The sequence below is a fragment of the Hyperolius riggenbachi genome, chromosome 4 (assembly GCF_040937935.1).
Source record: "Hyperolius riggenbachi isolate aHypRig1 chromosome 4, aHypRig1.pri, whole genome shotgun sequence".
Taxonomy (NCBI): Eukaryota; Metazoa; Chordata; class Amphibia; order Anura; family Hyperoliidae; genus Hyperolius; species Hyperolius riggenbachi.
The window spans coordinates 70,939,436-70,964,011 of record NC_090649.1 but is presented as its reverse complement, the minus strand read 5'-3'; the positions used below and the strand labels follow the sequence as shown (position 1 = coordinate 70,964,011).

At 45.8% G+C, this 24,576-nt stretch overlaps 1 protein-coding gene across 2 annotated transcripts in view; it reads left to right on the top strand.

Moving 5' to 3' along the window:
• CD2AP (CD2 associated protein) overlaps window positions 1-24,576 on the top strand; it is a 165,282-nt gene that overhangs the window by 87,244 nt on the left and 53,462 nt on the right. For both annotated transcript variants that reach the window (XM_068280202.1, XM_068280203.1), the window contains 3 exons: window positions 999-1,194; window positions 3,046-3,146; window positions 15,211-15,331. In XM_068280202.1, coding sequence (XP_068136303.1) covers window positions 999-1,194; window positions 3,046-3,146; window positions 15,211-15,331 — 418 coding nt within the window. The remainder of the gene's footprint in view (window positions 1-998; window positions 1,195-3,045; window positions 3,147-15,210; window positions 15,332-24,576) is intronic.

The following is a 24,576-nucleotide window of genomic DNA, read 5'->3' as shown; positions in this document are numbered from 1 at the left end:
TGCCGGACGACCGACGCAATACAGCGGGGTATACATTACCTGTTCCGGCCGGCGCGAGTCCCCGCTGTCACCGCTGCTTCTTCTCCGCGCTGGGCTCCAGGGCTGCAGCTACACAGAACTTCCTGTCCCGGCAGGAAGTTTAAACAGTAGAGCGCCCTCTACTGTTTAAACTTCCCCTGGACAGGAAGTTCAGTAGCTGCAGGAACGGTCTGGAGCCCGGAGCGGAGAAGAAGCAGTGCTGACAGCGGGGACTCGCGCCGGCCGGAACAGGTAATGTATGGGCGGGAGGGGGGATCAGCGGCAGCTCCACAGATTGTGATCGGTTTCAGGCTGAAATCGGTTCACAATCTGTTTGCAGTAAAGGACGCCATATAATCCCTCTCTGATCAGATTCGATCAGAGAGGGATCTATCTGTTGGTTGAATCTGATGGCAAATCGACCAGTGTATGGCCACCTTTAGCTTGGTTGCTCAGTTAGCATATTGATAACTGGATCGATTTAGTGCAGTAGTGATCGCAACATCGGTGGCTGGTGTGTACCAGGCCTAAGAATAAGTCAGAATCCCTGATTAGCTTTTATCAGTGTCCTTAATTTCCTGTTCCTTGGGTTCCTTAGAGGTCTCTGGGTTAAAAAGTATTGGGGGGCCGGGAGTTTGTTTATAACCTCTTTTCACACTGTGATTTTAAATGAACCCTGGAAATATGCTAAAGAAATCACCCAGGGCTGAAACCTACTAGGAGCTTTTTTTCTGAGCGCTTTGTGATTTGAAATCTTGCTACTGTAATGCTATGGGTGTGATCCCACTTGAGCGATGTGATTTTATAAAAATCCTCATTAGCAAGAGCATTACAAATCACTGGCGCTTAGAAAAGCGCTCCTAGTGGGTTTGAGCCCTTTTGTATGTACAGTACGTTTCATTTTCTCAGACGTCTCGATTTGTAGAGTTTTTCAGCCAATAGGTTGTGCAATACACTGATGCAGCTTCTGTTTCCTGCAGGAAGTAAAGAAGGATCCTGAACCAAAGGAAGACAACTCAGCAAAAAAAGACAAGCCTGTAAATGTGTCTGGAAACGTGGCCGGAAATGTGTCTGGAAACGTGGGTGGTAATGTGGCCAGTCTGGTGCAGCGGATGAGTGTGTACGGGATTCCTGGGATTGGTGGACCGCCTCCTCAGAACAGATCCTTCAAGAAAAGTAGGTGTCTGGCTGTAAGCAAAGATTTCTTCCACTTCTGTGTGGTTTCTCGAAGACTGTGGTATGCACAGTGCGACTGTGCAGCTGCGGGTACTGCAGAATTTAAGGAAGTGAATTCTGATGTTTATGTATGGCGCAAAGGACATCCGAGGTAAAAAATAAACAAATAAGATAAACAATTGAATCTTGCTCCAGGGCTCCATAGTAACTGCTATGGCTATTGCTACTAGGGCTGTGGAGTTGGTGTCGAGGAGTTGGATCAAGTTTTGGATATCTGGAGTCGGTGGTCTCATAAACTGAGGAGTTAGAGTCGGATGAATTTTGTACCGACGCCACAGCCCTGATGGCTACGCCCCTGGTGCCAGTCTTATTAATAACATTGTGAGAGGTATGGTCAAACCCCTTTGCTTGGCTGTTAAAGGACAACTGAAGTGAGAGGGATAATTAAGGCTGCCTTATTTATTTCCGTTTAAAAACTTGATCTGCTGCATGCTTGTTCAGGGTCTGTTAAAAGTATTAGAGGCAGAGGATCAGCAGGGCTGCCAGGCAACTGGTATTGCTTAAAAGGAAATAAATATGGCAGCCTCCATATCCATTTTGCTTCAGGTTCCCTTTAGGCTTCTTTCCCACCAGGACGTTGCGTTTTAGGGGACGTTATGGTCGCATAACGTGACCCTAACGCAACGCCTGGTGGTGCTGGATGTGGACGTTGGACTGAGCCGCATTGTGCAGCTCACTCTGGCGTCCGTGATGCGTACTTTAGGATGCATGCGGCATCACGCGGCCCCGCCAGCCAATCCCCGCACAGAGCGGCCGGTCCAGGAAGTAAACACTGCACGTCACACCGTGCAGTGAATATTAATTAGCCATGTGCCTGGCCGCTCTACCCTCCTCCCCAACATTACGGAGCATGCAGTCTAACGTGGCTTAGCCGAGTATAAAGTACTGCATGTGGTACGTTATCTTGAGGTGCAGCGTTACAATGTAACGCAACGTGGGCACTGTGAACAGCCCATTGACTTTTCATTACTGTGAGTTGGGCTGCGTTACAGGCTGCTCTAACGTGCGCCTGTAACATCCCACTGTGAAAGCAGCCTTAAAGGGCAATTGTAGAGAGAGGTATATAGAGGCTGCCATATTTATTTCTTTTTAAGCAATACCAGTTACCTGGCAGTCCCGCTAATTTATTTGACTGCCGTCTTGTCTGAATCACACACCACAAACAAGCATGCAGCTAATCCAGTCAGATCTGACAATAACATCAGAAACGCCTGATCTGCTGCATGCTTGTTCAGGGTCTATGGCTGAAAGTATTAGAGGCAGAGGATCAGCAGGATAACCAGGCAACTGGTATTGCTTAACAGGAAATACATCTGGCAGCCTCCATATACCTCTCACTACAGTTGTCCTTTAAGTACTCCATAATTATTGGCATCCCCAAAGGTGTGTGAGATTACTTTTGTATGTGCGCTGCATTGATTGAGTACGAAGTCCTTTCCTGCACCGAACTGATATCTGACATTCTACCAGAAACCAAAGGACAGTGCAGCAGATTGCACGTTGGATCCGCTGTGGCAGTCCACCCATTGCCTCCAGTGCTTGTGTAAACCCAGCCTAATACTCTCCTCTGTACGGCTGCTCCCCCGAATGCTCCCAGCAGGAATAACACATATAACAGAATTTATTCATTGCTCTTTTGACTACATGTTGGTATCCTTTGCTCAGGTTGTCAAGGTAACCTTCCTTTTATCCCCAGGTCCAGAGCAGCATGGTACTAGTGCTCTCATTAGTAACCTATTGATGTTATGAGAGTGCCGGGCTTTAATACTTTGCGACTTTTTTTCTTTGTAGAGTCTAAAAAGAGGCAGTGCAAAGTACTCTTCGAATACATTCCACAGAACGAGGATGAGCTGGAGCTGAGAGTGGGGGAGATCCTGGACATCACAGAAGAGGTAAGTTGTACCACACCTCATGTGAGGAGTAAGGGAGCGTACACACATCCAATGTTACCACCTTCATATAGTATGAAGGCCAACAGATTGTGAATACTATGAATAGATTGTGCAGGTAAGCTCTCATACTTCATGAAGGTAGTAAAATGAGTACATCATTGGCCAGTCAAAAATGCACCCATAATGCATGACTTATAGACAATGAATTGAATGTGTTACATCATGACTGTACACTCTTGTAAGCCAGGAGAAAGTCCACAATAGGGATTAGGCCTGAAAGATAAATCGAATTTAAACCGAAATCGCGATCACCAAGATCACAATTTCTGAATCGTCGAAGCGACGATTATCGTGATCACGTCATTTCCACATGGAGAAAGTTTGAAGAAGTGGTTCAAACTTCCCTAAAGTCCCAGCTCGTGCGGCCCGCAGTGTGGGACATACCTTCCGCACAAGACTTTCCGCTGTCCGCCCTCTATCACAGTCTTGTGCTTGGCAAAACTCCGGGCTCCTGTATGTCACATGACATATAGGAAGTATTTCGTGCATTATAGCCTGCAGGAGGCGAAGTGGATAGACAGGCATCGCTGGACTCATGGTGGAAGATATGTCCTAAACTGATGCAGCTTGGGAGACAAAGGAGGCACAGAGAGAGGCACAGAGCGAGCACAGAGACATAAAGGGGTCAAGAGAGAGACCCAGAGGGAGGCATAAAGAGGCAAAGGGGGAACAAAGCTTGATTTGAAGGAAATCGTGAATCGAATCGAAATCACAATTTCAGACAGAAATCGCTCAATTCAATTTTTTCCTAAAATCGTTCAGGCCTAATAGGGATGATTAATGAGATGCAAATATTTCTGAGTTCATGCAGGATTATGTAAATTTGAATTCAAATATATGCAGCTAGAAAATGGACTAATCAAGTCCCACCAAGGTTTAAATTGGTCCATTTCAAGCTGCATATATTTGCATCATAATTTCTCCTCATCAGTCCGGTTTTCTCCTCAGTAATGCGCAGTCTTTTACGCCTGCTCTCTCTCCTCATCAGTCTGGTTCTCTCCTCAGTAATGCGCAGTCTTGTACACCTGCTCTTTCTCCTCATCAGTCTGGTTCTCTCCTCAGTAGTGTGCAGTCTTGTACAACTGCTCTTTCTCCTCATCAGTCTGGTTCTCTCCTTAGTAATGTGCAGTCTTGTACACCTGCTCTTTCTCCTCATCAGTCTGGTTCTCTCCTCAGTAATGCGCAGTCTTGTACGCCTGCTCCTTCTCCTCATCAGTCTGGTTCTCTCCTCAGTAATGCTCAGTCTTGTACACCTGCTCTTTCTCCTCATCAGTTTGATTCTCTCCGCAGTAATGGCAGTCTTGGTATTTCAGTGCTAAGCAAGCACCCACGGAGTGGAAGTCTGATGTTCTTTGACCTGCAGTGCCTCTGCACAAGTAGGCACTTCAACCGACTTATCCTCCAATCAAGTCAGCACCATCGGTAGTAGAAATAGCTCTTTATTATTAAAATAGTAAAATCATCATCCCTTCAGCTGAAGGGATGATGATTTTACTATTTTAATAATAAAGAGCTATTTCTACTACCGATGGTGCTGACTTGATTGGAGGATATGTAATGGCAGTCTTGTACGCCTGCTCTCTCTCCTCATCAGTCTTGTTCTCTCCTCTGTAACGCTCAGTCCTGTACACCTGCTCTTTCTCCTCATCAGTCTGGTTCTCTCCTCAGTAATGCGCAGTCTTGTACACCTGCTCTTTCTCCTCATCAGTCTGGTTCTCCTTAGTGATGTGCAGTCTTGTACAACTGCTTTTTCTCCTCATCAGTCTGGTTCTCTCCTCAGTAATGTGCAGTCTTGTACGACTGCTCTTTCTCCTCATCAGTCTGGTTCTCTCCTCAGCAATACGCAGTCTTGTACGCCTGCTCATTCTCCTCATCAGTCTGGTTCTCTCCTCAGTAATACGCAGTCTTTTACACCTGCTCTTTCTCCTCATCAGTCTGGTTCTCTCCTCAGTAATGTGCAGTCTTGTACGTCTGCTCTTTCTCCTCATCAGTCTGGTTCTCCTCAGTAATGCGCAGTCTTGTGCACCTGCTCTTCCTCCTCATCAGTCTTGTTCTCTCCTCAGTAATGTGCAGTCTTGTACGACTGCTCTTTCTCCTCACCAGTCTTGTTCTCTCCTCAGTAATGCGCAGTCTTGTACACCTGCTCTTTTTTCTTGCCAGTCTAGTTCTCTCCTCAGTAATGCGCAGTCTTGTACACCTGCTCTTTCTCCTCACCAGTCTTGTTCTCTCCTCAGTAATGTGCAGTCTTGTACGACTGCTCTTTCTCCTCACCAGTCTTGTTCTCTCCTCAGTAATGCGCAGTCTTGTACACCTGCCCTTCCTGCTCACCAGTCTTGTTCTCTCCTCAGTAATGCGCAGTCTTGTACACCTGCCCTTCCTACTCACCAGTCTTGTTCTCTCCTCAGTAATGCGCAGTCTTGTACACCTGCTCTTCCTGCTCACCAGTCTTGTTCTCTCCTCAGTAATGTGCAGTCTTGTACACCTGCTCTTTCTCCTCAACAGTCTGGTTCTCTCCTTGGTAATGTGCAGTCTTGTACGCCTGCTCTTTCTCCTCATCAGTCTGGTTCTCTCCTTAGTATTGCGCAGTCTTGTACACCTGCTCTTTCTCCTCATCAGTCTGGTTCTCTCCTTAGTATTGCGCAGTCTTGTACACCTGCCCTTCCTCCTCATCAGTCTGGTTCTCTTCTCAGTAATGTGCAGTCTTGTGCACCTGCTCTTTCTCCTTATCAGTTTGGTTCTCTCCTCAGTATTCCGCAGTCTTGTACACCTGCTCTTCCTCCTCATCAGTCTGGCTCTCTCCTCAGTAAAATGCAGTCTTGTACGCCTGCTCTCTCTCCTCATCAGTTTGGCTCTCTCCTCAGTAATGTGCAGTCATGTACACCTGCTCTTTCTTCTCACCAGTCTGATTCACTCCTCAGTAATGCGCAGTCTGTACACCTGCTCTTTCTTCTTGGCAGTCTGGTTCTCTCCTCAGTAATACGCAGTCTTGTACACCTGCTCTTCCTGCTCACCAATCTCGTTCTCTCCTTAGTAATGCGCAGTCCTATACACCTGCTCTTTCTTCTCACCAGTCTGGTTTTCTCCTCAGTAATGCGCAGTCTTTTACACTTGCTCTTTCTCCTCAACAGTCTGGTTCTCTCCTCTGTAATGCTCAGTCTTGTACACCTGCTCTTTCTCCTCAACAGTCTGGTTCTCTCCTTAGTAATATGCAGTCTGGTACGCCTGCTCTTTCTCCTCATCAGTCTGGTTCTCTCCTTAGTATTGTGCAGTCTTCTACGCCTGCTCTTTCTCCTCATCAGTCTGGTTCTCTCTGCTGTAATGGCAGTCTTGTACACCTGTTCTTTCTCATTATCAGTCTGGTTCTCTCCTCAGTAATGTGTAGTCTTGTACACCTGCTCTTCCTCCTCATCAGTCTGGCTCTCTCCTCAGTAATACGCGGTCTTGTACGCCTGCTCTCTCTCCTCATCAGTCTGGTTCTCTCCTTAGTCTTGTACACCTGCTCTTTATCCCCATCAGTCTGGTTCTCTCCTCAGTAATGCGCAGTCTTGTACGCCTGCTCTTTCTCCTCACCAGTCTGGTTGTCTCCTCAGTAATGTGCAGTCTTGTACGCCTGCTCATTCTCCTCATCAGTCTGGTTCTCTCCTCAGTGCATTGTCTTGTACACCTGCTCTTTTTCCTCACCAGTCTGGCTCTCTCCTCAGTAATACGCAGTCTTGTACGCCTGCTCTCTCTCCTCATCAGTCTGGTTCTCTCCTTAGTCTTGTACACCTGCTCTTTATCCCCATCAGTCTGGTTCTCTCCTCAGTAATGCGCAGTCTTGTACGCCTGCTCATTCTCCTCATCAGTCTGGTTGTCTCCTCAGTAATGTGCAGTCTTGTACGCCTGCTCCTTCTCCTCATCAGTCTGGTTGTCTCCTCAGTAATGTGCAGTCTTGTACGCCTGCTCATTCTCCTCATCAGTCTGGTTCTCTCCTCAGTGCACAGTCTTGTACACCTGCTCTTTTTCCTCACCAGTCTGGTTTGTCACCTTTTTGATTTCAGTAGTGTGACATGACGGAGAAACCTGAAGGCACTGCAAATATTTGCAAAGCCTCTGAAACCATTTCCTCTCTACCAGGGGTTGTCTGCGTGTGCAAAGCCTCAAGCTGTGGATGAAGATGCACTGCGCTGTGTGTGTTATAAAGGTGTTTAGTGATAGAATTGTATGATGTATACATAGATATTTTATAAATATCCTGTAGCAGAGTTTCTATATTCATTATTTAAAGAATAGCTTTAACCAAGGATTGAACTTTATCCTAATCAGTAGCTGATACCCCCTTTCCCACGAGAAATCTTTACCTTTTCTCAAATAGATCATCAGGGGGCTCTGTTTTGCTTATATTGTGGTGAAACCCCTCCCACAGTGTGATGTCATGACCATGGTCCTGACAGTTTTCGTTCTGTGAACCTCATTGCATTGTGGTAAATGACAGCTGTTTCCAACTGCCAAGCAACTAGTATCTCCCTCTGTGCATATGTATAGCTATAGAAAAATAACCTTTTAGCCTATCACATGGTTAGGGGTGTGGTTATGCATAATGTCAGTTGGTGCTGTCTGTCTTTTATTTATTTATTTATTTTTCCCATGTCTGCCAGTAGTAAAGATTATGACCTGCAGGCTGATTGCGGAACAAACACTATGAACAAATTACATGGCAAATATCAATTTCTTGATCCCTCTTCTACTTTTTAACTTCTCACTTTGCAATGTATTCATTTATTTTTTTTTCTTCCCTTTTGCTAATGTTCCTCTTTAACCACTAACAGATGTATTGCACTGTCCACGTTTCCTGTGAATTTTATAAAGGAAAAGCAGAGAATCGTATTCTAGGCAGTAGCCATCTTGGTTACTTTTGACCTGACATTTCCTCTCTCACACTTTTTTTTTTTTTTCCTCCTCTTGCTTATTGTGTATTTGTTACCCGCCCTCCTACCAGAGTCTTTAGACACTCCCACTGAGGTCTATACTAGGAAGTGCACTGTGTTATGTCATTAGGAGAGGGAAATAAAGGGAAGACGAGGAATAGATTGTAGATAAAAAGCCCCCCCCCCCCCCTTCCCATGCAACTGTTTGGCAATGGCAATTAAAGGGCCACTGTTCCTAAGGTACAGTGGTTTGCAAAAGTTTTCGGCCCCCTTGAAGTTTTCCACATTTTGTCATATTACTGCCAGAAACATGAATCAATTTTATTGGAATTCCACGTGAAAGACCAATACAAAGTGGTGTACATGTGAGAAGTGGAACGAGAATCATACATTATTCCAAACAGAAAAATAACTGCAAAGTGGGATGTGTGTAATTATTCATCCCCCTGAGTCAATACTTTGTAGAGTATTTACAAATAACTCGCACACCAGCACAGAGATGAAATGCAAAAGGGATTGTATTAAATACAGTAAAAATCCATATCAAATTACATCGACAGAAAAAGTAACATGCCAGCAAAACATCACAATAAGTGACTAATACATCGGCACTCTTATGGAGTCAAATAGAAGTCAAGTGTACTTATAAGCATGACAAGGCAAGCAGCATATGTTCCAACAACCCAATAGTGTTGCCCTGAATACATGAAAGAAATGTTGCAGCTGCGTAGCAATCCCCACATTCTCAGATCCACAGGTTCTAATAATCTAGTCATACCTAGAGTCCACTTGGAAACTTTTGGTCCCAGAGCCTTCTGTCATGCTGCCCCTACGTTTTGGAACTCCTTACCTCAACAGATCAGGACAGCTCCATCCCTGGATGTGTTTAAATCCAGACTGAAAACCCACCTGTTCAGTTTGGCATTTGCAGAAATATAACTTTTGTTGTGTGAATACTTCATCCTACTACCAATTACTGAATCTGAGAGAGCCTAAGCGCTTTGAGTCCTATGGGAGAAAAGCGCTATAGAAATGGTATTGTATTGTATTGTATAGTGTTGCAAAGCAATAAGCAGTACAGCAGCAAACCTGGTACACATTACATGACAGACCCCATAGTACAGATATATACCCTGACAGCGCGCTGTTTCGGAATAACCCTTCGTCAGAGGGTATACACAAAGTGCTCCTTCCAGCTGCTGCAGGGGTCCTATGGGGTCTGTCATGTAATGTGTACCATGTTTGCTGCTGTACTGCTTATTGCTTTGCAACGCTATTGGGTTGTTGGAACATATACCGGTTGCCTTGTAATGCTTATAAGTACACTTGACTTCCATTTGACTCCATAAGAGTGCTGATGTATTAGTCACTTATTGTGATGTTTTGCTGGCATGTTACTTTTTCTATCGATGTGATTTGATATGGATTTTTACTGCATTTAATACAATTCCTTTTGCAATTCATCTCTGTACTGGTGTGCAAGTTATTTGTAAATACTGTGCATCACTCCAGGGCTCATTTTAGAGCCTGGTTAACAAACTCTGCACCCATCCATTTGTGTAGCTTCAGGTTTATTGTTGCAACCAGGTGTGCATACCTTTCTTGTAAATTCAATACTTTGTAGAACCACCTTTTGCTGCAATTACAGCTGCCAGTCTTTGAGGGTATGTCTCTACCAGCTTTGCACATCTAGAGACTGAAATCCTTGCCCATTCTTCTTTGCAAAACAGCTCCAGCTCAGTCAGATTAGATTGACAGCGTTTGTGAACAGCAGTTTTCAGATCTTGCCACAGATTCTCGATTGGATTTAGATCTGGACTTTGACTGGGCCATTCTAACACATGGATATGTTTTGTTTTAAACCATTCCATTGTTGCCCTGGCTTTATGTTTAGGGTCGTTGTCCTGCTGGAAGGTGAACCTCCGCCCCAGTCTCAAGTCTTTCGCAGACTCCAAGAGGTTTTCTACCAAGATTGCCCTGTATTTCCATCCATCTTCCCATCAACTCTGACCAGCTTCCCTGTCCCTGCTGAAGAGATGCAACCCCCGAGTATGATGCTGCCACCACCATATTTGACAGTGGGGATTGTGTGTTCAGAGTGATGTGCAGTGTTAGTTTTCTGCCACACAAAGCGTTTTGCATTTTGACCAAAAAGTTACATTTTGGTCTCATCTGACCAGAGCACCTTCTTCCACATGGTTGCTGTGTCCCCCACATGGCTTGTGGCAATCTGCAAATGGGACGTCTTATGATTTTCTGTTAACAATGGCTTTCTTTTTGCCACTCTTCCATAAAGGCCAACTTTGTGCAGTGCACGACTAATAGTTGTCCTATGGACAGATTGCCCCACCTGACCTGTAGATCTCTGCAGCTCGTCCAGAGTCACTATGGGCCTCTTGACTGCATTTTTGATCAGCGCTCTCCTTGTTCTGCCTTTGAGTTTAGGTGGACAGCCTTGTCTTGGTAGGTGTACAGTTGTGCCATACTCCTTCCATTTCTGAATGATCGCTTGAACAGTGCTCCGTGGGATGTTCAAGGCTTTGGAAATCTTTTTGTAGCCTAAGCCGGCTTTAAATTTTTCAATAACCTTATCCCTGACCTGTCTGGTGTGTTCTTTGGACTTCATGTTGTTGTTGCTCCCAATATTCTCTTAGACAACCTCTGAGGCCGTCACAGAGCAGCTGTATTTGTACTGACATTAGATTACACACAGGTGCACTCTATTTAGTCTTTAGCACTCATCAGGCAATGTCTATGGGCAACTGACTGCACTCAGGCCAAAGGGGGCTTAATAATTACGCACACCCAACTGCAGTTATTTATTTGTTAAAAAAAAATGTTTGGAATCATGTATGAGTTTCGTTCCACTTCTCACACCACTTTGTATTGGTCTTTCACGTGGAATTCCAATAAAATTGATTCATGTTTGTGGCAGTAATGTGACAAAATGTGGAAAACCACAAGGGGGCCGAATACTTTTGCAAACCACTGTATGTGGTAACTCCAAACCATAACAGCAGAAAAAGTTTTGAAAGTTTTGAATGCAGGGATTAGCATATTTATCACACTCAGACCAGTTGCTGTTGAAATTTGATTTTTATGTTGACAATCCCACTTTAAAGTCTACTTGAATGGAAAGAAAGTGTCTCTAATGGACACTTATAGGTTACCCCAGAAGCTTCCCCCCTACCCCTAGCCTCTACCGCTGTAACGCCCCCAAAACACTCCCCAACAAGGGCTTGGGGAAGAGGCCCATCCTTGAACGAGCACGGCCGCGATATGCAGGACGCTCCGCAGTGGAAAAGCTCTCATTCAGGGACAGGAGCGGATTTGCGAAATTTCACAGGGTCCCAGCGCTGGATCGGTGGTCTCAAGGAGGACGTGGGGAGCCTCAGAGGCTCTCCTCTACTGAGGTAAGTATCTCACTTTTTTGCTTTTTCCTTAATAACATGTTTACTTTAAAATCTGTTGACCTGAGTCGAGCGTTTGCTTTAGGAACTTGTTGCCGTGAGTCTTGTTCACTTCTTGCACAAATTCTGCTAGGCTTGTTACTGTCGCAGCAATCTTCCCCCTCCCAACCTGAGTACCCCATAGAGCACTTTTCCCCCCTACATGTACACCTTAACTGCAGCGCACAGTGGGTGGGCCCCTGAGCAGCTATGGACACCAGATGCATGAAGGCCTGACTATCCTGTGTTGAGCAGCCCTTGAACACTCCAGCCTATCGATCTCTTTCATCATTTGTTACATGGCTTTCCTAGTTGTGTTCTTCTGTGTTGTCTGCCTTGCATTATGGCAGTCCTCCACATGCAATGTGACTTTTTCCTGTGTAACTGCCTCCCAGCACAGCACTGCAGGTGTGGCTTAGCCGCCATATTTATACTGATATCCATGTCAGTATCCTTAGCTTCCCGCAGATGTTCTTATTTTTAGATCTATTGTCTTTTTATACTGGTGCCAAAAGAATACTCTTCTAATGCAGGCCATGTGGTGATTAAGACTGGAGCAGGAGCTGAGCTCACTTTTGGCTGTGCCATGTGTGCAGCTATTGTGCAATACATCTTGTGTGCTGTGGCATCCCCCTGCATCTTCCTCCATCCTGTCCTTTGTGGCCTTGCAGAGCCTGATTCTCCTCAGAGCAGCTCAGAGCCGTCCCCCTCAGACGAGCTGCTGCCAGGCATTGTGAAGAGCATGGGCTTCTTCCAGTATTACTGGCACGTTCAGGGGCGGCTGCCTGTGTTTGACTGCACAGACTGCCTGACTTGTGGTCATTGAAATCCCAGTGATAAAACATAACTTTTAAGATCAGTTAGAATTTAAAACCTGCCGTTTTAAATGAAACTAATACACAGCAATACAGTTGGCCAAAGCATGGAGTGATTAAGTATTGGCCTTAACCTCTTGAGGACTGCAGGGCTAAACCCCCCTAGTGACCAGGCCATTTTGAGTAAAATTGGCCACTGCAGCTTTAAGGCCAAGCTGCAAGGCCACACAACACAGCACACAAGTGATCCCCCCCCCTTTTCTCCCCACCAACAGAGCTCTCTGTTGGTGGGGTCTGATCGCTCCCCCCATGTTTATTTTTTTTTATTGTAAATATTATTGTTCCTGTTTTGTTTAAAAAACAAACTGTTTCTTTAAACTCCCTCGCTCCCTCCCTCCCCACAGCCAGCCAATTACGGCGATCGGCTGTCATAGGCTTCTGCCTATGAGAGCCGATCGCTCTCATGTCCCCCAGGGGGACAGCCGTGTGACACGGCTGTCCCTAGTGCAGCGCTGCTGCTGTTCGCAGCGCTGCACAGTCTAAATAGACGGCGATTACGCCGTCTAACAGTCTCCCGAGCGGCAATAGCCGCTCGGAGACTGAAGGCGGGGCGGAACCCCGCCCCCCAAGCAGGAGATGCGCGCGCAGCCTGCGCGCGATCTCCTGCAAAACAGAGCCCCAGGACTTTACGCCAATTGGCGTTAGGCGGTCCTGGGGCTGCCGCCGCGGCCACGCCCATCGGCGTGACGTGGTCAGCAAAAGGTTAAAGAGAAACCGTGACCAGGAATTGAACTTCATCCCAATCAGTACCAGATACCCCCTTTCCCATGAGAAATCTTTTCCTTTTCACAAACGGATCATCAGGGGGCTCCGTATGGCTAATGTTGTGGTGAAACCCCTCCCACAGGAAACTGTGAGCACCATGGTCCTGGCAGTTTCCTGTCTGTGAACCTCTTTGCATTGTGGGAAATAGCTGTTTAGAGCGGTTTCCAACTGTCAAAAAAGCAAGCAGCAGCTACTTCCAGTGACATCACCTGCCATCTGTAAAAATGTCACCATGTGATAAATGTAAGAATGTAAATCAGGGAGAGGAAAGATTTTACAATGGGCAAACACTGACTAAATCTTTTATACATAATTATTGTAAAAATGAAGCACTTATTTCTATTACATTATTTTCACTGGCGTTCCTCTTTAAAGCCCACTTATCTCAGTCAGGGCACTATCTACACTGTTTGTATGTTCTCCCTCTGGAGTGGGTTTCCTCCAGCTACTCTGGTTTCTCCTCACATCCCAAAACATACGGATAAGGTAATTGGCTTTCCTTTAAATTGACCCTAGACTATTATACATACACTACATGATACATACATAGAGATATGACTATGGTAGGGATTAGATTGTGAGCCTCTCTGAGGGACAGTTAGGTGATAAGGCAATATACTGTGTAGAGCGCTGTGGAAGACACTACATAAATACTAAATAATAATAGACAGTATAGGTGCTCTATACATACATTTTTAATAAAATGCATTTAGGGGACCCAGCATGCTTCAAACAGGTCATCCCCTAAATGGGACACACCTGACTGTACTAAATGAATAACTACATACATTTTAAAAATTTCCCTACAAGTTTCACCCCTTAAAGGTGCTTCATCAGGCAATAAACCCAGTAAAAGTGCTGTGTGTTATAAACAGTGCTGCTGATGAGGTGCTATATTATTATTTATTTGATTTATATAGCGCCAACATATTACGCAGAGCTGTACAATAAATAGGATTACAGACAATGATAACTGGGTTGACAGAACAATACAGGTAACATACCATAGATACAACAATACAGGTAATAGCAATAAGATACACCACACAATGCAGATAGTAGTACATACCAGATCATAAACTGGAATGGTAGTGGTAAAAAATTACCAGTTCCAAATTCTGGGTAAAGTGCACACAGTCAAGTATGATACACAAGGGGAGAGGGCCCTGCCAAAGGCTTACAATCTAGAGGGAGGGGTTGGTGACACAAAAGGGGGGGGGGGGGGGTGCATCAAGAAGTTATTGGCAGAAAGGATTAGGGTAGTGTTGAGTTGATGTAGGCCTCCTTGAAGAAGTGAGTTTTGAGTGCTTTTTTTGAAGGTGTTGAAGGTGGGAGCGAGCCTGATGGGCAGTGGTAGAGAAGCAAGTGCCGACGACATAAAGTGCAATGTATATGTACAAATGCAGATTCAAATTGTGCAAATAAAACTGACAGATGATCACGGCAAGCTCATGGTAAAGCTTTGTGACTCTCAACCACGGCTCTATTTTAAGTCACACATTGGTCCTTTTAAAGATTAATCTATAAACTAATTCTGCCCATGGAGGTTTCCCTTTATCCCAGGTGAGATAACACACATTTGTGTTTGTTTAAAGTTAACATGCCACCTCCTTACAGTAAAAAGGTCTGCGCCACAGAGAGTACAGATACTACCACAGGTGTGCTGCTTATGGTAATGTGAGCGACCAGTGCCCAGTTGTTAAGATGTGAGTATCTGTGCCATCATGTCACTTCTGAGCATGACTATCTATTCAGCTTCTGCTTTCTGAGAAGCTGTGCTCCGCCCCAGTGTTTTCTAGTGGCTGCTCAGCCGATCATGTGACTCTTTTATAACAGCAGCAGTCAACAAGTTTTCTTCACAATGCAGTGTGATTTTTTTTTTTTTTTTTTTTGGTTTGCTCTTAATGAAACAATGGAATATTTCTGTTAATAGCAATGAACGCTTTTGTAGTTTTGTACAGGAAATCACAATCTCTAACACTTGTTTATTGATTTGTTTGCTTTTAAGGTAGAAGAAGGGTGGTGGAGTGGGACCTGCAGCGGGCGATCGGGCCTCTTCCCATCCAACTTTGTGAAAGAACTGGAACTGTCTGATGATGGAGAGAGCCAGGAGAGCTCGGAGGACACAGGTAACACTTCCTCTGATTGGAGGGATGAAGACAGCCTATTAACCTTCCTGGCGTTCAATCTCTGCATGATTACTGTGCAAAAAGTGGTTCTAGTGTACATTTTGCGTATAATAAAAGTTTCAGACAAAATCAAATCAGAAAAGAAATTTAATTTTCCCTTTCTGCCGGGCCACAATTTCCCCACTCTTCAGCATTTTGGCAGAAAGCATTTAGTTTTCTGCATGCAGTTTTTGCATTTGCGTGCAGATTTCTAGCGCAAGCAAAAATGTGCATATGAACAAATTTTAAGCTCCTAAAATTGTATTTTTTAAGCGCTCATTCACACTGGGTAGCGCATGCACAAACGCCACTTCATAGAAGTGCGTGCCACAACACGCTAAATTGCATACATCAGCGGCTTCTATTCGTTTTCATTCATTGAAAAAAATGCGTGCAAATGCGTGTCATGCACTAGGATGTTTCTGGTCACGTTTTAATGCAGTGAATGGTAACAAAGTGTATAGACTTTCATGCTACCTGCTTTACAGACACTGTGTGTGGTACGTCATGACGGACAGCACCGCACGTAAGTGTGAGTGAGCCCTAAGGATGGTACTAACTCTTTACAGAAGAAGGGGGGGAATCTAGTTGTTTTGCCACGTGATATGTACACTAGGGAAATTTATAGACAGCTCTCCGATGTAAATACCTATCGGAGAGTTATAAGTGATCCTTTCCCACATGTGGTTGATGAATTAAACTATCGTCTCCTGGCTGGATTGGGTCATGGTGTGATTAATTCGGATGAGTACGGATTTATGAGGGTGGAAACTTATTCCAAACCCACACTATACGTCCTCCCGAAGATTCACAAGGGTACCCACCCACCGCCAGGAAGACCGATTGTTTCTGCTGTTAATGGTCCCTGTGAAAATGTCGGGAAGTTCTTAGATAAGAAATTACAGTCACTGGTCCGTGAACTTTCTTCATATGTACGTGACTCAATGGAAGTCCTTGACCAGCTTAGGGACTTCAAAATTGAAGAAAGCTGGTTCCTGGCATCGATTGATGTTGAGTCTTTATATATGTTACGGCCAGAACCCGAAGTTTGGCCACTTCTAGTTCTGGCCGGCCACTTCGGGTTCTGGCCGGCCAATTTGCGAAGTGGCCGCTGCGCTGCGGCCAATGTTAGAAATGGATTGTTTACTCTGATATTAATGTATCTTCTGGCCGCAGCGCAGCGGCCAAACGTATTAATTTGTTGCAATTAAGCCGGCGGCAATGTAACCATTCAAGCCGCCGGCTTTTTATCTGCCTCTCTCTCCTTCTCCCCCCCCCCCCCGCCTCTCTCTCCTCCTTCCCCCCGCCTCTCTCGCTCTCCTATGGGCAGCCGGCGGGGACACGAGTGTCCCCCCGGAGTCGTTCGTCGCGGCAGGGAAGCCTGCCGTTCTTGCAGAGCGGGTGCTAGCAGAAGCAATGTCTGCAGCCTCCCCGCTCTGCTGCCCCTGCTGCGACGAACGACTCTGGGGGACTCGCGTGTCCCCCGCCGGCTGGCCATAAGAGGAGAGAGAGAGAGAGGCAGATAAAAAGCCGGCGGCTTGAATTGTTACATTGCCGCCGGCTTAATTGCAACAAATTCACTAAGTGGTTCTACGTTTGGCCGCTGCGCTGCGGCCAGAAGATACATTAATATCAGAGTAAACAATCCATTTCTAACATTGGCCGCAGCGCAGCGGCCACTTCGCAAATTGGCCGGCCAGAACCCGAAGTGGCCGGCCAGAACTAGAAGTGGCCAAACTTCGGGTTCTGGCCGTAACATATACATCAATTCTACATCAGGTTGGTTTGGATGCTATTGAGCATTTCCTGTTTAGAACCTTCCCACTACACGAAACACACAATTTGTTTCTGAAAGAACTGATCCATTTTGTGCTCACTAATAATTTCTTTACTTTTGAGGAAAGGTACTACCACCAGATGCGGGGCACAAGTATGGGGGCGGCCTGCGCCCCATCTTATGCTTGCCTGCATTTAGGTATGTGGGAGGAGATGGAGGTGTATACCAACGAGCTGTTCCGATCGGGGGCGGTCCTCTGGCTGAGGTACATCGATGATGTGCTGGTGGTGTGGAGGAGGTCAAGAGAGGATTTCGAGCAATTTGTTGCCGAACTGAACTCTAACACACGGAATGTCCATTTGACATTCTCCATTGATCCAATCAGTATTTCATTTTTGGATCTACTGATTTTTAAGTGTGGGGATCATCTGGAGACAGACATTCCGTAAACCCACAGCTGGGAACTCTCTCCTCCACGCTGCCAGCCATCATCCGATGTCCTTGGTCAGAGGAATCCCCGTCGGCCAGTTTCTGAGGTTGCGACGTAATTGCTCGAGTTTGGAGCAATTCAAAATAGAGTCGGCCCAACTCTATGATCGCTTTAGGGCGAGAGGATATGGGCAGAAAACTCTACGGCGAGCCTATAACCGCGCGTTACGCGAGGATAGGAACCAGCTGCTCCGCCCCCGTGCTCGTGTCCCTAATTCTGGTGGTGGTGCCCGCATCATCACTATGTATAATGCCCAATGGTTTAAGATAAGGGAGGCCATCGGTAGATGCTGGCATGTCCTCCAAATTGATGAAAACATTAAGAAAATTGTAGGTCCTCGACCGTTGCTCACTGCCCGTAGAGCAAGAAATCTACGTGACCATCTGGTAAGATCAGAACTACCAAGATTGCAACAGGGGACATGGCTAGATAGAATATCACCCCCTGCGGGTATGTTTCCTTGTGGCAATTGTAAGGGGTGTAGATGTGTCTCGAGAACAAGTCAGTTTGTATCGCAGGACGGCTCGAGACACTATAGAATAAAATCCTTTTACAATTGCAATACAACTTGGATTATCTATCTACTCATGTGTCCCTGTAAAAAGTATTATGTTGGAATGACCACTCGTGCATTTAAGGCACGTTTACTGGAACATATGTGCGATATCGTTAGTGGGGAACGTAGATCATCAGTTGCAGAGCATTTTCAGGCGGAACATAATGGATCGACGTTAGGTTTACGCGGGTTGGTAATTGACAACCTCCCCCCTTCATTTCGTACTATTCGTACAGAAAAGATGTTACTACAAAAGGAGGCGATGTGGATGCATCGCTTGGGGACTATTTCTCCCGCTGGTCTGAATATTGACTTTTCTCTTAAATGGTTTTTATGATGAGGTGGAGTCTAATTCCCTTCTCTCCCCCTTTCTTCTTCTCTTCCCCCCCCCCCTTTTTTCTCCCTCCCCCCCTCCCCCCCCCCCTTCCCTATTCCCCTTTCCCCTCCCCCCCTTTTCCCTCTTTTTCTTCTCCTTTCCCTTCTTTTCTTACTCTTCCCAAAACTTTTCTTCTCTTTTCTTCCCTTCTCTGGATTCTCTTTTTCTCTCTTCTTCCCCCCCCCCCCCCCCCTTTTCCTTTTTCTCCCCCTCTCCCCCTCCATTCTTCTCCTTTTTCCCTTTCCCCTTTCTCTTGGTTTTCCTCTTCATTGTCTGTCTCTCTCCTTTTTCCTTTTCCCTTTTCCCTCCCCCTCCACCATGGAGAGAAAGAGGATTTGTCACTGCAGGCCTTTCTTGTTCTTTTTGCCTTATTTGCCTTTTCATTTATTTTCTCATCAAATGTATGGTGTGTTTATATTGATTTTTGATATTGGCACATAGCAAAAAGATCCGCACATTGAGTGAGTAGATGGATTGATGTGTGTGTGGACAAGGCAGTGTTGATATTTCTCCTATCTCATAGCACTAACGTGCTGAGAATATGTGATCTAGCAATAACTGCCTGCCTGTCATCAAAGGTAGCTATCTACTTTTCCTTTAACTTGATGAGAGTGGATTGGCACGGCTTACGTGCCTTGAAATACAGTATTGTTACAATTGAGGAGGTGGGGCCGTGATTACCCTTTAAGAAGGCGGCTCACCTCCCTAAGCCCCGCCCTGATGAAGCTTGGTGATGCCAAGCGAAACTGGTAGGCGATTGGTTGCTGCCATCTAGCCCACTGACCCCCGACCTAGAGGCGGTGACGTGCTGGGAGTTCCGTTGCGGCGCGTGGAGTCTGGCGTCTCATGCCTGAAGCATCTGACCTCTTCCTGGGGAGAAGGCCTAGCACGAGACTGCTGTGCTGGTGGATCTCTGGGCATACGGTGAACTGTGCACAGCGGAGGCTGACGACATGCGCTAGATGACAGGGCGCACACGTGTTGTACCGGTTGTCCAGCGGAACGAGCCGGGTCTGCAGCAGCATTAGGTTTCACGCCGGAACACATACCATAAGCGGGGGCCCCCATTGGATTACAGTATTCGCAGCCCGCCTGAGCGGCTGGTATAACATAGCCAGGTGAAGCTTAAAAGTGCATTGCTTATGACGGACACTCAGGAGGTCGTGAGTATAATCACTTGTTGGGTGAATGCAAGGCAATAGGCATACCGGTTCTCCTGAATGAGACTTTACTACGTCTGTTTGGATGATACTGGACAAGCCGCTTCTGACATCTGCTCTTTGTGCTGCTTCCCCTTTGGTAATGTCATTTGCTACTCGCTTAAGCCTTCTATAGGCGGACTGCCTCTTTGCTGCTCATGGGGTACCCCAGTGCTTTGGTGTGTGTGTATGGGAAGGTGTGCCAGTGTGGTTTGAATGACAGCTATGGTTTTTAAATGACAACAGCGCTGTTGCTTTTATAGCTCCGTTGTGTATTGTTTATTGATCTCGCTTTCATGTATAGCCAATAAAGTTTTTTCTACTTTTGCATACACCGTTGTGTCCTTAGGAGCCCTTTGTTCAAAAGAATTTTTGTAATACAAATACGGTTCAGGACACTTATCCTCACTTGGAAAGGTGATGCATTGCTACCACTTACGTTCCTACAATTCCTTTACCCTAGTCCCCTGTCTATACTAACTCTTTACAGAGCCTGATGTGTTAGATGTTTTTATATTTACTAGTGTTTTTTTAACATTTCTTACCCTGTGCTTGCCAGAGTCTCATTGCTAGTTGATAGGTGTATTGATAGTAGTATTCAGTTGTTACATTCAGTGTCCTGCAGCAGTGTATTTAAAGTGACTCTGAACACAAAAAAAAAGTCATGATGAACTTACCCGGTGCTTTCTCTAGACACAACCCCGCCCTGTAGTCCGTGAGGTCCCTCTGTGTCCCCTGGGCTCCCTCTGTTCTCCCACTGGTGGCTCTGTTGGCTGCATGACTTGGCTGGGAGTCATGTGCATTTGCGCATGCGAGGCCTGTTCGCGTGTCCATTGCTGCAAGCTTTCTGTGCATGCACGGCTCGTTCATTTGAGAACCACACATGCGTAGAAAATTCACGGCACTGGGTGACTGAGACGGGCATGTGGACAGGTCGCACATACACCGTTGCCCACGACCCCTGTGGCCAAGTCCCGCAGCTCACTGAGCCACTAGCGGTGGACCGGAGGGAACCAATGGAAGCTGAGGGACCTCGTGGACTACGGTGGGTTGGAGGAAGCACCAGTTAAGTTCAGTATGGCATTTTCTTGTTGTGTTCTTGGTTACAGTAAGCCCATATGGTGCAACTTATTGATGCATGTGAAAGCCACTCTAGCAGTAGACTGGATATAGGGCATTGGTCACACCCAGTTTGTTAAGCGCACACTGAGGAGCTATGAGAGGCCTACACATACTTCAGTGTTTCTGAGGCTGTGACCTCCACTTGCATTTGCAGCTCTGCAACTGGGAGGGAGGCACCCAATAGATGTATAAGATGAGTAAAACAATTTAAAAGGCATGAAAAAAAGACTTACCCCAAGACGAGGACTAATATAATAGTCAAAAATAATTTATTAAAAAACACTGGACTTCGTTTCACAGGCATCTGCCCACTTCTTTAGGTCAATAAAACAGTGTCATGAGGTAAATGTGAATTGGCTCAGAGCGCCTATCTAGATCTATGAGATTTGGAGCTCCTTACCATGATCTCCCACCCTGACCAGCATATTTGCTGTAACTATTTTCCCAGTCTTTAACTAGTGAAATGGACTAAGGCCGGGCAGCCACAGGTGATAGCGGACGTCAAAGCCTGAATTATAATCTTTGGGCACACAGCAGTGAAAGGTTATCCTATGATGCCCACACATTTTGTTATCCAAATGTTTCAGTTGATTTTGACTTTTTTTTTTTTTTGTTAAATAATGGGCTTACCGGTACTTAAAATCGTTCCGTGCAGCTCAGTGTACACGTTTATCTTTTGCAGAAAGAAGCATGTAAAAAGCAAATGGAAACATTTTGATGGAAAAGCCTTATTTGTGTTTGGTTTTGTTCTATGGCAATGTGATATGTTTTTCCATCAGCCACTTTGCAATTGAATGGAATTGACATAAAGTCACAATGAAAAACAAACATGGCTAGTGCTGACTAGTTTACGACTGCCCTGCAGTTCCCTCTGCTATTTACTGTAGTGTGGCTGGATGTGTGGCCTCGTCTGCCTGCCAGGCCTCTCTCCTTCCTTCTAGGACGGTTGTGTGGCACAGTGTATTCTGGGAATCTTCCCTTTGTAGGCACATATGTAAGCCCAAACAAACTAGGGAGCCAGGACCTCTGGGAATGCCTAGCAGGACCTCGACCTTTACAACAAACTGGGGGCATTCTGTTAGCTATGGGAATGCACCATCCTACTCTACGACCTTAATGTCACCTTCTAGGTAAAGACCAGAAACCAATTTGTTGGGAGTTTGAACTTTATTGAAGAACTTTATGAGTTATTAAAGGAAACCTGAGATAAAATAAGTCTCAGGTTTTATACTTGGGGCTTTTTCCAGCCCCCTTCCTTCCATTCCCCTACCAACTCCTCTAGCTGCTCCAGTCTCCTTGGTGGGCCAGTACTCTGGAGAAGGGGGGTGGGGGGTATATTAGACACAAGGGAACTGTATAGGGGAGGGAGGCGGGGTCACGAGAGACCGGGGAACTGTATACGGGGGGGGGGAGGGGTGTACATTAGACACCAGGGAATTGTATAGGAGAGGGTTGGCCTGCGACTTGGTCCCAGTGTTCAATTTTGGCCCACTTTGTATTTGAGTTTGACACCCCTGCACTAGACGTAGATGACAATTAAAAAATAAAAAAGGTACAAGAGTTTTGACCCTTTTCCTGCCGCAACACCAAGAATCGTTTTAGCTGTGGTTACATTCCATGAATGTCTTGAGCTTATTCCATGTGCTACTAAAGTGGTCCCAGAAAGAGCTTCCCATAGTTGGTAGAGAAGGCCGTATGTCGTTCCTCCCGGAACTAGATCCTGCGTGTGTCTGCTTAGCGCAGTGTCCTGGCAGGGGAAGGTGCATTGTACACCCTGCTTCCTGCATGTGTGATCACTGCTGGCTGAGTTACGAGCTCAAAGTGCAGATCAGTTGATAATAGGAGATTACTCGCAGCTTGTCTGGCCTGGCGCTTGTGGTTGGAATCAATATTACTGAGTTATTACAGAGGAAGCTTAGCAGGCTCCCAAACAAATATTTGCCCAGTTAAAGCTCTGCAGAGACGTGTGTGCAGCAGTGCAGCTTCCTAAAGCTCTCGGACGAGTCGTTCATTTTTCATTGTTCTGTGAAGAGACCGTATGTAGAAATGGCCTTTCCTTGGCAAAAGACGCACAGATCTGATCTGCTGCTACCAGCAGACACTCATTACTATGGCCTGGGGCTGCGAGACATGCAGGCTGCTCTCAGTATTGCTGGCATCACTGGACCCACTTCCTCACCCTTCTGCTTTGTAAGGGTTAAAAGGAGACAATCGCAGCTACAAGTCTCAGACATAAAGAGAACCTGTTGCCAGTATGTGTGAGCCGTTTTCTAAGTGCTCTGAACCTCCATTCCTCCCAGGAGACCCTTTTGTCCTCTAGCCTGGTCACCTCCTCTCACTCTCCCATCCTGGACTTCTCACGGTTTGTCCCTCTCCTTTGGGACTCTCTCCCACGGGGAGGCCATCATGCTCCGAGTCTGGAAACTTTCAAACGCACTCTGAAAACACACCTGTTCAGACAAGCTTATAATTTGCTATAGGTAGCACTGGAAGTTCACCGTCTCATTCCCTGTTTTCTTCTCTAATTTCTCCACCCCACTACCCTCTAGATTGTAAGCTCACAAGGGCAGGGACCTACTCCTATTGTTTCTTATTTTGCTGTAATTTACCACATGAAACATGTACCCATTTTAGTGATATTTCAATCCACACATTAACTATGTACAGTGGAGGAAATAATTATTTGACCCCTCAATGGTTTTGTAAGTTTGTCCAATGACAAAGAAATGAAAAGTCTCAGAACAGTATAATTTCAATGGTAGGTTTATTTTAACAGTGGCAGATAGCACATCAAAAGGAAAATCGAAAAAATAACCTTAAATAAAAGATAGCAACTGATTTGCATTTCATTGAGTGAAATAAGTTTTTGAACCCTCTAACAATAAAAGACTTAATACTTAGTGGAAAAACCCTTGTTTGCAAGCACAGAGGTCAAACGTTTCTTGTAATTGATGACCAAGTTTGCACACATTTTAGGAGGAATGTTGGTCCACTCCTCTTTGCAGATCATCTCTAAATCCCTAAGGTTTCGAGGCTGTCTCTGTGCAACTGTGAGCTTGAGCTCCCTCCATAGGTTTTCTATTGGATTAAGGTCCGGAGACTGACTAGGCCACTCCATGACCTTAATGTGCTTCTTCTTGAGCCACTCCTTTGTTGCCTTTGCTGTATGTTTTGGGTCATTGTCGTGCTGGAACACCCATCCACGACCCATTTTCAGTTTCCTGGCAGAGGGAAGGAGGTTGTCGTTCAGGATTTCACGATACATGGCTCCGTCCATTTTCCCGTTAATGCGATTAAGTTGTCCTGTGTCCTTAGCAGAAAAACACCCCCAAAGCAAAATGTTTCCACCCCCATGCTTGATGCTGGGGATGGTGTTTTGGGGGTCATAGGCAGCATTTTTCTTCCTCCAAACACAGCGAGTTCAGTTAATGCCAAAGAGCTCTATTTTGGTCTCATCAGACCACAGCACCTTCTCCCAGTCACTCACAGAATCATTCAGGTGTTCACTGGCAAACTTCAGACAGGCCTGCACATGTGCCTTCTTGAGCAGGGGGACCTTGCGAGCCCTGCAGGATTTTAACCCATTGCGGTGTAATGTGTTTCCAATGTTTTTCTTGGTGACTGTGGTCCCTGCTAATTTGAGGTCATTCACTAACTCCTCCCGTGTAGTTCTAGGATGCTTTTTC